Raw genomic sequence first — 14211 nt, 5'->3', positions numbered from 1 at the left:
GCCAAAAAAGAGTGAGAAAGAAGAGGCCGTTACTTAAAATTGGGCGAATTGGCAGGCCTCGCACACACACACACATACACAAACAATCACACACGCACACAGGACACACACGTATGCGCCTCTTTGCCGCAGTCATAAAATAATCAAGCAAAGGCAAAGAGGAGAACGAGAAGGAGGAGGAGGAGGCGACGTTGATGCTGCTGGCTGCTGGCTGCCTGCTGACGAAACATCTCCGTTGGGACAAAGCAACACACACATAAAGCAATTAGCAAAGGTTGACACGAGATTTTTCGATGCCTACTAAAATGCATATGATGACTGAGTTGTCTCCATCTCCATCTCTGTCTTCGTCTCTGCATCCCTGGATTATATTTAGACTAATTGCGTCGAGGGCCACGCACAATTGCCACAGGCATGGAACAACTCCTGCTCAGCGGCAACAACAACAACAAGAAGAACAGCTGCTGTGAAAGGTGAAACCTGAAACGAGAGATATTATGGAAACGGAGAAGAGGCAGCAACTCAGAGAAACCGAAACAGAAACGGAATCAGAATCAGCAAATAGAAAGCAAACAAAAAGCAAAAGCAAAAAGCAAAAGCAACTCGTAACTCGACTCGCCCTGTGATATAACTTTGCACCGTAGTTGTAAACTCCTCTAATAGTTATCGTTTATCGTTTATCGATTCAAATAGCTTATAACGGTACTAAAGCTAAGCGAAGAAGCAGCAAATTGCAATACTCAATTCTTGATTAACGCCACGCGTGCACCGATATATATATACATAGCATAAAATATATACATTATATATATACATTAAACATATATATATATATATAATTAAGGCAATTATAATTAGGAACAATTAACACTCACTCGCTCTGCCTCTAACCACCCCGCTCCACCACAAAATTTGAAATACTTTTGCTGCCGCCCAGACCTTGCGCCGTCTTAACCGGAAATTAGACCAACAATCAGTAATCGATTAATCGATCAATCGAAACAACAACAACAACAAAATGGGTGATGAGTTGGATAAGCGCACTGCCAAGGAGAAGCTGCTCTTCTATACGACTGCCTTCTTTATACTCCTCGGCACATTCAGCTTGTTTGCCTTCCTCTTTCTCGTCCCGTTCGTCATCGAGCCGGCCTTCACCACGATCTTCATGCAGTTCGAGGAGGTGCCGGCTCTGTGTGAGACCTACGACACAGAGATTTATTTCGGGGCAAAGAACTGCTCGTGGTCGTCGTGCCGTGAGGGTTGCACCAAGGACATTTATACCTGCACCCAGATACGCGTCAACTATCGCCTCAATTTGTACAATTTCACGGATGAGTTCAACTTCACGGAGTATCACATCAATCTGAAGGAAGCAGAACGTGTTGTTCCGCCCGTAAAACGTACGGATCGCTATGAGCGTGCGTTGCGCGATTACGAGTATGATAATCTCGGGCCGGGAGACAGCAATACCATCGATCTGGACATGGATGGTGGTATGCCCATTGGCTCCATGGGTGCAACGGGTCGTTTCGAGCAGCTCAATTTTGGTGATGCCGATGGCTCGAATGGCTATCTGATCGAGGAGTCGGAGGATTCGAATGGATTGAGTCCCGTTGGCACACTCATCAATGGGGAGCGACGACCCTTCGATGAGATCTCAGAGCTGAACGAGGGCCTTATGGGCGATAATTCCACGTACTTTTATGTGGGCGCCCGACTCTTTCCCAATGTGAAGGGTTGTGGTTATCCGCCCATGCTGAACTGCACCATTTGGCTGAAGCGTTACACGAAGATCGGCATCAAGTTTCCCTGCTACTACTCCAAGGTTGATCCCAGTCTGGTCATCAGTGATCTGGACTATTGGCAGAACACCCTCAATTTGGTGTACTCCATGGCCATACCCATTCCGTCGTTCATCATCTCGGTGATCTACTTGACGTACGCTTACTTTAAGATCTACAATGAGGATGAGGAGACGGCGCCGCTGGACAAGAACGCCGAAGACATGGACATCGATGATATCGATGCCGTCGATGATAGCGATGGTGCCGTTCTAGCCGATAATGCTGCAGGCAGTCAAATCGTTAACATGGACTCTACGACAAACGATAGCTGTTTGGACGGTGTCCTGCCCAACGGTGGTCCCGGCATGACCAGATGCATATCGCAAGGTGCTGGCTCAATCACCACATCCGGCCATTACATTGCCCAATCGCCGGCGGGCTCACAAATGACGCCCAATTCGGAAATCAATTCGTTTGGCCATCAACTCAAGGTGCAAATGGCCGATGAATTGTCCAGAGATTCGTTGGAGAATGGCGTACTCTCCACGTCCAATTCCGTTCAAGGGTAAGAATCGGAGAGTTTGAAGATTACTTCTCCACGGATTAAACTCTAGATTAATACCAAATTTCATTTCTTTTTAATATTTTTGGATATTTACAATTATATATATTTAAATATATAAATAACGAAAAAGCTATACATCACCGTCACCGTCACCGTATGGATAATAATAATTTTAAATATTAATATTAACAGATATGAGCGTTTGAAAAAAAAACGTATTTTATATATTTATATAGAAATACCGAACTCTTATATTCATCCAGTTTAAGCACATTCACATAAAGCTCAGCCATTAAATTGACCCACCTTTTGACCTCACCCACCTACCTTATGTGCTCTCTTTGCCTTTTCTTGTATTCAAGTGCTCTTAAGATAAGAGGAGAGCAAATACTGAAAAAAAAGAACAAAGACAATTTACAAGCGATAAAAATAATTACTTGAACTGAGCTGCCAATTTGAATATTTTCTTTGATATGTTCTTATCTCTTTTTCCACTTGAGATCTTTTCAATTACCTCAGATATATCTTCTAGGTGACTTTGAGACATGTTCTAATCTATGTTTTGGCTTATTTTCAATCTGATTTGCAGAAACTTGAGCAAGACGATGACGACGAGTATCTCAACTCCACCTGGGCCGACGGCGGCAGTCTGAAACGTCAGGCGCATGGTCTGGAAAATGTTCGATTCCGATTCGGAAAATGAGCCGCTGCTCGAGGAGGAGGAGGCGCCCTAAACAGCAGCGGGAATCGCCGAATCTACAAAGAGAGAGAGAAAGATATATAGAGAGAACGAGGAAAAACGGAGCAACCCAAGTATTTCTACCTAAAAACAATCGATGACAAACCGAACCTGAATACCTTCAGAGCTGTTAGAGACACTTAAAAACTATGATAGATTAAACTATATTTACCTTATGAATTAACACACACCACATAGGCAAAAAATCACTCACACCCAATCACATAAAATATATATGTATATATATATATATATATATATATATATTGATAGATCGAAGTTATTTTCGACTAAGCTTAACACAAACACAGAAACACACACACATGACATTTCCAAATTACAGTACTTCATCATGCATTAGTAATTTCACAGATACTACAAGATATGAATATGAAATATATGATATATGATATATGCTAAAGGACGCAGAATGCAGCTGTGCTTCACACGAGGAGAGTGTTACTTTAATTGGTACAAAATACAATAACAAGAAGCTAAACAACAACAAACAAACAACCACAACAACAACAAGATTAAGTACTATATACAACAATACCTAAAAGCAAATTATAATACTTATACACATACATATACAAATATTTACTTGAATTATTTTTCTATTCGCAACAATCGAAGTCGTCTGCGAACGTCTCGAAAAAAACGCAATGCAAAAAATATTAAAAAAAAATAAATTAAAAAAAAAACGTAATAAAAATAAAACACGCGCAAAACTTATTTACAAAAGTCGAGGAAAATTAAAGCGCTGAAGATTTTTTTAGATATTGTGCTACAAAAAAAGATTAAAAACTGCAGCAATGTTAATTTAATAATAAATCTAAATTAAAATTTAATACAAACAGAAATAAAACTATGCGATAAAGTAAATAACAGAAATTAAGTCGAAAGAGCCTAAGTATATTTGAAATAATAGCTATAAATGATAATTATAAATGATAACAATATATTATAATAATTATAATAATAATAATACAACAAATTGTTATCCTTCTAATACATGCGGATAAAAACTCACAGCTTTAACTAACAAGAAACTGAGGCATAAGATTTTTCTTCTATATATTAATTTTTATTAAGATTATTATAAATGATAATGATATTTATAGGTACTACAAACAAAATGGTTCAAGCTATTCAATTAAATCTTTTAAATAATTATGCATTAAAATCATAATAATTTAGACCTAAATATAATATTTCCTTTTTTATATTAACAAAAACCAAATACCAAAAATCAAAGTAAGCCCAAAAAAACTCAAAAAAGCAAGCAAACAAAAATACTCAAAAAACCCAAACACAAAAACAAATCGATGCGAATATTCTCAAATTAGGCATAGAAGCGTTTGCAACGGTAAAACTGCACCTATTGCGAATAATCTATCAATGATAAGCAGCAAAAGCAAAAAAAATAACACATAGTTTTGGTTTTTAACAAACAATGAAGATATTTGCATGGAACACCACAAAAAGAAGAATCACACAATACAACATAATAAACAACAACAGCGCAACTACTAGCTAATATCATGTAAAACAAACAACAAACAAATGCTACTAGAATTGAAGCAAACAAGCGAAAAAAAAATCTCGAAATAAATACGCATTTAGCAGCCTACAAACAAACAAAAACCGAATTTATTTATTTAAAAAAACAGTCTTGCCAAATTTGAATTTCTTGCAACGTTTTGCAACACCGAAACGCATAACTGCTCTGCAATTATACCGATAACAGCGACATCAAACCGATTGCCAGTCGCCGCACAGCCGTTGGCAACCCTAGAACAGCAGCTGCTTATCAGCTGTGACCGCAACTATTCGCCGTGCAATGGAAAAAAATTACTATTGGCAAATGTTGTTATTTTATAATAGTGCTTAACTAAAGTGCTGAGCTCGCCTCATTTTTTCTACCCCAAAAATCGCGAGCGCACCTGCATCAATAAAGCAGCTCAATTGTTAATCGCCGTGGTACATTGTTTTGTTTCTCTTTGTTTTCGGCAAACTTTTGTTTGCTGCTGCTTCTTCTGTCGCTTGTAAACAAATTTCTTGGCAGCGGTTCAAGTGAAAATTTAACAAATGCTGTTGCAAAGCTGAGACGCTAACAAAACAAAATGGACAACAACAAGAAAGACATCTACAATCTTTGGGTGCAATACACAACAAAGGTATATGGTAACCAGATAAGCAGCTATATTGTTTTACAAGGAGAGGGGCGGGGCGGTGACGTGTTTTTCGCATTAATCATCGCAATGAAACAATTTTGATAGCGCCTGAAATGTTGTCTAGACATGTTGTCTCTTGTCTAAAAAACGGTAATTGCGTCTCCTGCTTTGTTTGTTGATGTTTACGGTTATATAATCAAGGCTGTGTTGGTCGCCTTTCCTTCGTGACACGAATTCACATTCGATTTCGTGCGTGATCCGTACTAGTTTCGTGTTAGACTCTTCCACAATGTGGCAATCCGAATCCAAATAAATTAATTAACTTAGATAAGCGCTTATCAGATAAAAAGTTAAACGTGTCTTAGATTAAAAAATATGAACACAAACAGAATTTAGTCCCCCATCATATGAAATATGAGTTACACCCTTCCAGAACAACTGACAAAGTAAATAATTAAGCTTTTTCTATTTGTTTTACCAAATGCAATTTACTCTATTATTGTATTATATTTTTGTCGTATTTTCTTAAAAGCAGTAAAAATACATCAAAATTACTTATTCCAAAGATTTATAAAGTTTCCCTATGTCAAAATACTTTCAAGTCATTTTATAGATTATATTATCTTTCAGAACTGGGCTTGGTTGATTTAAGCTAATTGCACGGCTCTAAATAAAAAATAAAAAAAATGTAATTTTTTTCTGATTGGATTGGTTTACTGGGTTTTCTCCAATCCGAGCAACAATTGCTGAGCCATTTTTCATTTTAATACCCCAGCAATCGTATGAATATTTATTTTTATTTTCTAATTTACATAGAAATGCTAAAGTTGATTTTTAATTTAATTTATTAATTTTATCGTTACCTCTCAACTGATATTAGTTGACATTAAATAAATAAAAAGTTAATCTTATTGACTCCTCCCCCTTTTCTTGCTCCCCTTTTACAGAATGACGAGACATATTTTCGTGAGTTTGTCTCGCGTTTTGTGAACATTTGGCGTAGTCAACTGCAGCTGGACTTTCAATCAGCTGAATGTCCGCTGTGGCACGAGGTGCAACCAGATAATGGACCACATCTTGGACGGTTGCCGGATGAGCTGCTGCCGGCCATTGGCAAGTTTCTGATTGTGGCACGCGATGCCAGCGATATGAACACACTCGAAGAGGAGGGCATTGAGGAGGTGGCCATATTGGTTGACTGTTTGGTAATTGTCTGTCGGCACTTTGACAACATATTAGCCATCATCAAGTACGAGTACAAGCCCAATCTAATCGCCATACTAACCAAGGTGTTCACGCAAGTAAGCCAATCATAGCAACCACAACAACATGCAGATTATAATTCTCATTTATTTCTTATTTTTAGCAAATGGAGCAGCGACGCGCATCGGCTGCAATGATTCATTTGTGTGGCAGTTTCTCGTCATTTCTGGAGGTCATGTACGATCCGTATCTAACATGGCGCAGCTTTCTGCGTGGCCAAATAGCAGATTACACACGGCTGCCGTACAAGCCGCACTCGGTGCATGTGGAGATCGTTCCCTTTATCTATGGTTAGCTGCCTAACTTATCGACTTATATGCCCAACTATATATTACATATATATGTTATGTTTTATCAGATTGTTTCCAGAACGAAGAACTGCTCCGGTTCCCAGATATCGGCGAGAGACTGCTCCATGTGCTGGGCGCCATTATCTGCGGCTCTCAGGTAGCACTCAATCATGTGGATATGTCTCATATATATATATATATTTATCATTTCTTTAACTGCTAATTGATTTTTGTTCTACTATTGTATAATAACTATCACAATCTTTGCTGTTGTATTGCTGTTGCCCTCTGCACTAGTTTCATTTAGTTTTTGCCTATATTTTCTGTTCATTTTGCTCTTTGTCTAATTCCATTTCGTTTTCATTTTGATTGTTGGCCAAAATTTTATTAAATTCGATATGTGTGTGTGGTGTGTATGTAAACCAACAACAATTTGCAGAAAACTTTAAACTCGAACTCAACAACAACAACAACCACAACAACAACAAATAGAAATACTAACGCTCTAATTACTACAAACGCCCCCCGCTCGGGTGATGGGCAACTACTTCTAAACTGTGATAACTTGGTGAGTGGTGAAAAACGCTTTTCATATACATACATCTATATCTATATATATTGTCCGTCTGTTATCCGCTCATATATATTGTAGTGCTTGCCCTACTCTGTCTCTCTATCTCTCTCTCTGTATCTCTGTCTGTGTGTCTCTACTCTTCTCTCTCTCTATGCCCTTCACTGAGTTTGTTTCTGTTTGTGTATTGAATTGCTTTCCATTTTATTTGGGTACTGCTGATGCTGCTGCATCCAGCGCAATGGCATGAGAGCCATTTGCCCGGCAACGGTTTCCATTATCATGCGCATCCTGCAACGCTGGGAGAGCGCCAACACTTTGCGTCGTGTTGCACTCAATTGTTACGCGCTGATGGTCATTGTACTTCAGAAATCTAGTCCAGAAGAAGTGAGTAATGTTTTACCGACTGTAACTCTTATTGACAATTACTAAAACTGTGCTTATCTCTCTTGCAGCGCCAAATAGATCTAGTTACGTTAATACAACTCTATTGTGATGCACTGCAGCTGCTGCTGGCGACCAAGCACTTTGACAGCGGAGTCGCTAGCTTCGATATAACCAGCGACAGCGATAGCGATGTTGCCATCGATATGAATGCGCTCTCCGCCAGCGTGGCAGCGATTCAACTCTTTCTGCCGGCCATTGGCAATGGGGCATCGGCTGTCTGTGAGGCCATTAGCGAAACCAATCTACTGGAGCTGCTCATTGGACTGCCGCAGAGTATTAAGGTAGGGTACAAATCTTTACGAATCGTGCCAAACTCTCAGTTCGATCTCCACAGAAAAATGAGTTTATTTCTCTTTCATGTTAAGCTTATGTTAATTACAGCTGTTATCGTTCTCGAATTGCATTGAGCGCGATTATTGTATGAAATAGCTAATTGCTATGAATACTCTGCTCATTTTACATTAATTACATTAATTATTTCACATTAATTAACCTGCTAATCCTGTTGTATTGCTTTGTGTTATTAGCTAATGCTATGAATACGCTGCCTACTAAATTGCCCATCATTGAATCTTGTTCTGCTAATCCTGTTAAATTGCATTGTGTTATTAGCTCAATGTTATGCTACTATATTGCTTATCCGCAAATCTTCTCTTTCTCTCTCTCTCTCTGACTTACAGCATTGGCACGTTTCGCATACGAGTGCTCTGATCAGCAACATGGATGCACTAGCTGCACTGACGCACAGCTCGCCACGCAGCGCGGATCATTTACGGCAAGCTGGACGCATTGACAGACTCTTCAGCAGTATGCGTGAATTTGAAATGCCCTCAGCTGCTTTACTGGAATCTTGCTTCAGTTTGGGCTACATCGCCGAGCAGCGTGTGCTTGTGCTGCCCGAGGTGATGCTGCAGTTGGTGGAGTGGCTGCCCCAACTGCAGGAAACAGAGCAACTGCACGTTAGCGCAATGCTACTCAAGGGCTGCACAGACAATTTTGGCACGTAAGATGGCGTGAATCGAGCAAGTGATTCAAGTGATTCATTAATCTCTCTCTTTAATTCAAGTAAAACTGTTAGCTGTCGCAGTCGCGTTGTGAAGGCCGTCTGTGCTTGTCTGCTGCGCGGAGGAGATGCTCTGGCTGAGACCTGTGCCCAGAATCTAATCAAGCTGATCGAAGAGTTGAGCAAGTTGAGCATTGTCCCAGTGGAGCTTAAGTCCATATTTGCGCTACTGCGACCGGGTACGCAATTTGCCCAGCTTAAACAGCTGCAACAGGTGAGTATATTTTATATTTATGTATAAAAAAACTGGTCGATGCTCACTCCCAAAAAATTACTTTGCAGACACTCGTCGTGATTGCGCTGCAGAGTCTGCGTGGCAGCGCCTGTTGTGCCGAGTATTTTGCCATCGAGCAGCCGACGGATGGCATCACAGTGCCCGACATCAAGAACTGGACACTCTCCGGCTCATATGGTTTCATTTTTCACATGCTCGTCCGTTTTACCACTACCACTTCGGATCCGTCGCAGTCGAATGTACGACGCATGCTGCTCACTCTGCAAACGGCCAGCGGCGGTGGCTTCGAGGTTTTCGTGCAGCCCAATGGCAACGTTGTCGTTGCAGCTCTGACTCGTCGCGAATACCTCACGTCGGCAACGGCAACGAAAACTCTGTTGGATGGCCAGTGGCACTATCTCACCGTGGCCATAACGCCGCCAAAACGACCCTTCTCCTACAGCCAGATCAACATCTTTGTGGATTTTGTGCAGAAACTCAGCGCCACACTCAAAGTGCAAGCCGTCAACGAATCGTTTACAGTGTGCAGCATTGGTGCTGTGGTGGCGCCACAACCAAAGCAGAGCGACGTCGCCAAAGGTGGCTCTTTGCCGCGCTCCAGCTCACAGGAGAGCGGACCCGCCTTCAAGAGCATGCTGCCCAGTCTGCTGGAGAGGACCTTGTCAGCAAATGTAAGTAATTATTCTAAATCTTGTCAAAATTATTAATCAACCAACGTGAAATTAATTTAGTTATTTATTTAAAAATACAAAAAGTAAAAAATAAATGAAATTAAAAAGAAAATTACATATTTAAATTATAATTAATTATACCTTTTGCAGGTCTCCAACTATTTTACGCTGCCGCTGCGCACTCAAACGGCCTTCGATCCGAATGTGAAGAACTTTCCCATTGGCATGCAGGACACAGTGTTTGGGGAGCAGACGTGCCTTCGTGGCCACGTGGGTGGTGTGCTGCTGGCGGATCCAACGACCAGCCTGAAAACGATCTTTGATGCGGGCATGAACTTTAGTTCGATCTTCTCGCAGGACAACGATTTGCTCGAGTTGAATTCCCGTTTCGTTTTCTGCTATGCGCCCGGTGCTGTTTGGCATGGCAGTTGCCAGGATTTGATACCAGGCGGTCGGTATCCGGGACGCATTAGTGCACAGCACTGCAAGACTGTCAAGATGCAGGATACGATCAATAGCATTGGAGGAATCAATGCCATACTGCCCATGCTGCATCGATTGATCAGGGAGCAGGGCGATGCGGATGTTTCCATTGGCAGCAGTTACAGTGATGATTCTGCTCCTGCATCTCTGAAAACTCCAACAGCTGAAGAGTTGACGGATTGGGAAATGCTCTCCTCCAATTCGTATACGGAGTGGAAGATGATCCAACATCCGTTGGCCAGTCTGCTGTGTCTCCTCCGATATCTCACCCACGACCACGAGAACAATCAGCAACAGCTGCTCACCAGCGAATGTTTGGCTATTATTGGCACCATGCTCCAACGTTGTCCATCCGCTCTGTTCGATGTCAACGCCCTGATGGCCACACATTTGCTGATGGAGTCCTTGCAGGCACACAAATCCACACCGGGAAGCAATTCACAACTGTTGGATGCACTCTACGAGCACATTGTCTTTGACTTTGCCATTTGGTCGCGTTTGCAGTTTCAAATAACGCTCGGACATGCTCAATATCTGAGTGCAATGATCAAGAATGATCGGAAATACTTTCGACGACGCTATGGCGTCCAGTTCATGTTGGATGTGGTGCGTCAGTATTACAGCACACCGGATAATATCTGCAGCGATGATGCAAGAACCATTCGTGCCACACTCTTTAGCATTGTGCGTTTCTACCTGCAAAAGGATGTCAACATCAAGGAGGTGAATGCTCTGATTGCATGTTTGGCATCGGTACGACAGGAGCTCGTTCTCATCGATCTGCTCGAGATGTTGACCTTCTATGTGCGTGGCAAGAACTGCAAGGATCAGATGGTTTTGCTGCTCCACGAACCACAGAGCGCCAATCTCATCTACAACTTCTTCGTGGACAAGAGTTACAGCAGCGAAGTCCAAGAGGCTGCCATTCGCGTAAGTGATCAATTTTAATAATCTGTTACTGCAGTTAAAGAGAGTAGATTGATTTTGTGCAGTATCCGTCCGAACGCAACTTGTCTGTCATATCATATCTCGTCAGACAAACTGTACAAATTGGAGTTCTCTAGAAAATCGATTATCGCAAATTGATAAAGCCAAAATTAATCACAAAAAGCTATTTTTCTGAAAGTCTAAACCGATAAAGCCTCATACCTCCCACAATTTTAAGGATAGTTACACCAAATTGAAAAGGTGGCTTGCTGATAATTTCCTTCAAAGATCGGCATATATATTTTCACGTAGATTACTAGGAACTTCCCTCGGACATTAAACTCTAAGCTTGTTTATCCACAGTTCATCAGCGGTTTGCTGGCCACGTCGCGTGTGCATCACAAGTATAAGCAGGTGCTCCGGCTGTACGATCAGAGCAGCGAGCAGAGCATGTTCCCCGGTTTCTTTAGCTTTATAACCCCCATGTCGCTGAGTTCAACTATATTGTTTCATCTGGTGGATGAGATGCTGAGCGCACAGCCCGACTATGGCGGACTCATGTTTGTCGTCTATCATGTGAGCAGCTGTGATCTGCAAGTGAAACTGGAGATAGCGAAGCGTCTGCTCCAGACCACCTTTGTCAAGCAACACTCGACGGCGGCGATTGCCAAGCAGACGGGCTGGCAGGAGTCCATAGCAAGACTGCTGATCCGCAAGCCGATTACGTGTGTGTCACCGGTGGAGGAGCGCAGGCGCAGCTTTGGTATCAACATGGATGTGCTCCTGGAGGATAATTCCAGTTTTCTGGCTCAGGCCGATCTAATAACGTTCTCTGAGCAGGAAATCGGACTCGCACAACTGCAACAGCAGCAGGCTCAGCAAGATGAGCAAAGTGAAAGCGGCCTCATCCTCAACGAGATTCAGGCGAGCGTCTCCGAAGCCGCAACGGTTATTGAAAGCGAGATTAAAGGTGGATATAACAACACTTTCAATAGATTCCTCTTATTAATTGTCTACTTTTCCTTATAGAATTAGCGGAATCTGTTTCCGGCGCCGTTGTGGAGAATGTGAATAGCGTCTTCTCGGTTTTACGGCAGACAACGCACGATATTCAGGACACCTTCGAGTCGCTAACCCTTGGCAGCGCCACGGAAACGGATAGCACACCAAGTGCTTCACTGCAGCGCGAGGAATCGCTGAGCTCGGAAAGCTCCACGCAATCGCCACATGGCACGGCCAAGAAGAGTGACTCTTTGGAGGTAGCCTCCAATATCTCTAATATGCTGTTAATTCGTAAATAATATTTTTATTTCACTCCACAGAGCAACTCGGCTTTTGATTTTATGGCTGAGGGCGATGTGGACAGCGAGGAGCAGCTGGTTTATCTGGTCTCCAATACGCTCTTCAACGTTTTCTGGCGTGGCATTGGCAACGATCATCCGCATTGTTGGCAGGAGCGTGGCCAGGTCCTTGGCTGCATCAATCTGCTGGCGTTGAACAATGAGCTGATTACCTCGCATCTATCGCTGCGTCTGCGCATTCTGGAAATGGCGGTGCAGGCATCGCTCTTCGATCTCTCCGAGCATGGCAGTCAAACGCTCATCAATCAGGAGGTCAGTTAAACATCATTCTTTAAACATCGTTTATTTTACTAATCCCCAATCAAATCGTAGAACGCCTCGCACATTTTGCGCATGGTTTACGAGCTGGTGGTGCTGGGCTCAAATGAAGATGAGTCCAAGAAGTGCTCCACGAAGTTGCTGGACGGTGTCCTCGCCCTGCTCGATGCTCTGATGATATTCCAGCACGGCTCCTCGGACGATTGGTCGGATATGATACGCTTGTGCTTGGGTCTCTTGCTCAAGTGCTCGCATCACCCGAATCCTGGCATTGTGGCCATGGCCACCGCTAAACTGCATGCCATACTACAAAGTCGATCCACCGAGGATCCTGCTGAGCTTTCCTACTTGCTCTACAGCATTAACAGAGCGCTCGACAATGCCATCGAAGGTGAGTGTGGGTTGGGAATCCTCCAACAAATGGTATACTACATCATCTCTGTTCTTTTCTTTTAGTTGGTAATCCGGAGGAATATTCGTTTCTAATGCCCGTGATGAAGGCGTTGCTGGAGAAATGCCGCTTCGCCTTCAACTTGGACTCCACGTTGCCCGATCTGCCATCGACCTCGTCGGGTCCGGTATTCTTCAATGACTTCCAAATGTACAGCACCAGCAAAAAGTGGCGCAACTTTATGGAACGTATGGTAAGTGATTATCTCCAAACTATCTTCGAATAACATAAATCAATAGAAATCTCTGGTAGTGATGGGACTAAACTGCCATAGCTTAATATTAAATTTATCGAATTTCAAAAACCAGGCCTTTTAATCATGGTTTGTCTTATAATTTAATGCTAGATTCAAATTTGGAAATGTTATTTTTTAAAATACCAGTTGTACTTGGTTTTTATTTAATTTCAAATTTCTTTTTACTGTTAAAAACTTAAACCTAAGCTTATATTTGAAATAGGCTTTCGCTATCCATGCCTAACTCAGTGCTTGCTCCCAGCTCTCAGGTATTTAATATAGTTTGTGATTTTTTGGCAAATTCTGACGCAGGGCGTGGAGTTGGCGCTCCATTTCCCGATCGCTCTGGGGACTTTTGAAGAGCGTCGTATCGAAGATGCCTTTGGTGGTGCGCTTCAGTGTCGGATTTCGTTCCGTACCTGGCAGCAGAGCTGCAGCAGCTCCATGACGTACAACGGGTGCTCTCGTTGGCCTCGAACTACGCCCCGAATGCACGGGGATCGGATGCTGATAGGTGGGCGGGGCAATGGTGCCATCGTAGTAGCTCTGCGAACGGGACTTCTCAATGGTGACAACGGTCGAGGACGCTGCGGATTCCGTGGACGGATTGCGATTTCTGTAGCGTGAGTGGCCGCGACTCCGATTCGTTATGTGTGGTGTACTGGTCACCACAGTGGGCAGGAACACACTG

At 42.5% G+C, this 14211-nt stretch overlaps 2 protein-coding genes across 3 annotated transcripts in view; both read left to right on the top strand.

Annotated features, from left to right (window-relative positions):
- The first annotated feature begins 801 nt into the window (after positions 1-801).
- Positions 802-3911, top strand: LOC6558434 (protein tipE). The gene is made up of 2 exons (XM_001983464.3): positions 802-2349; positions 2939-3911. The coding sequence occupies exons 1-2, from the start codon at positions 1019-1021 to the stop codon at positions 3000-3002; spliced, it is 1395 nt and encodes a 464-aa protein (XP_001983500.1). The 5' UTR covers positions 802-1018; the 3' UTR covers positions 3003-3911.
- Positions 3912-5130: 1219 nt separating this feature from the next.
- Positions 5131-14211, top strand: part of LOC6557664 (neurobeachin-like protein 1) — a 32306-nt gene continuing 23225 nt past the window's right edge. The window contains exons 1-16 of one of the 2 annotated variants that reach the window (XM_032740658.2): positions 5131-5268; positions 6213-6566; positions 6632-6818; positions 6887-6975; positions 7258-7386; positions 7627-7776; positions 7845-8117; positions 8517-8839; positions 8903-9113; positions 9182-9805; positions 9956-11218; positions 11579-12185; positions 12245-12474; positions 12538-12828; positions 12889-13225; positions 13291-13478. In XM_032740658.2, the coding sequence (XP_032596549.1) occupies positions 5215-5268; positions 6213-6566; positions 6632-6818; positions 6887-6975; positions 7258-7386; positions 7627-7776; positions 7845-8117; positions 8517-8839; positions 8903-9113; positions 9182-9805; positions 9956-11218; positions 11579-12185; positions 12245-12474; positions 12538-12828; positions 12889-13225; positions 13291-13478 (5310 nt within the window). In that variant the 5' untranslated portion in view covers positions 5131-5214. The remainder of the gene's footprint in view (positions 5269-6212; positions 6567-6631; positions 6819-6886; positions 6976-7257; positions 7387-7626; positions 7777-7844; positions 8118-8516; positions 8840-8902; positions 9114-9181; positions 9806-9955; positions 11219-11578; positions 12186-12244; positions 12475-12537; positions 12829-12888; positions 13226-13290; positions 13479-14211) is intronic. The other variant, XM_001983465.3, reaches the window with a different exon arrangement.

This window comes from Drosophila grimshawi, unplaced genomic scaffold (genome assembly GCF_018153295.1).
Source record: "Drosophila grimshawi isolate 15287-2541.00 unplaced genomic scaffold, ASM1815329v1 contig_44, whole genome shotgun sequence".
Taxonomy (NCBI): Eukaryota; Metazoa; Arthropoda; class Insecta; order Diptera; family Drosophilidae; genus Drosophila; species Drosophila grimshawi.
The sequence above is the reverse complement of the archived record's forward strand: the minus strand, read 5'-3'. Positions and strand labels throughout refer to the sequence as shown.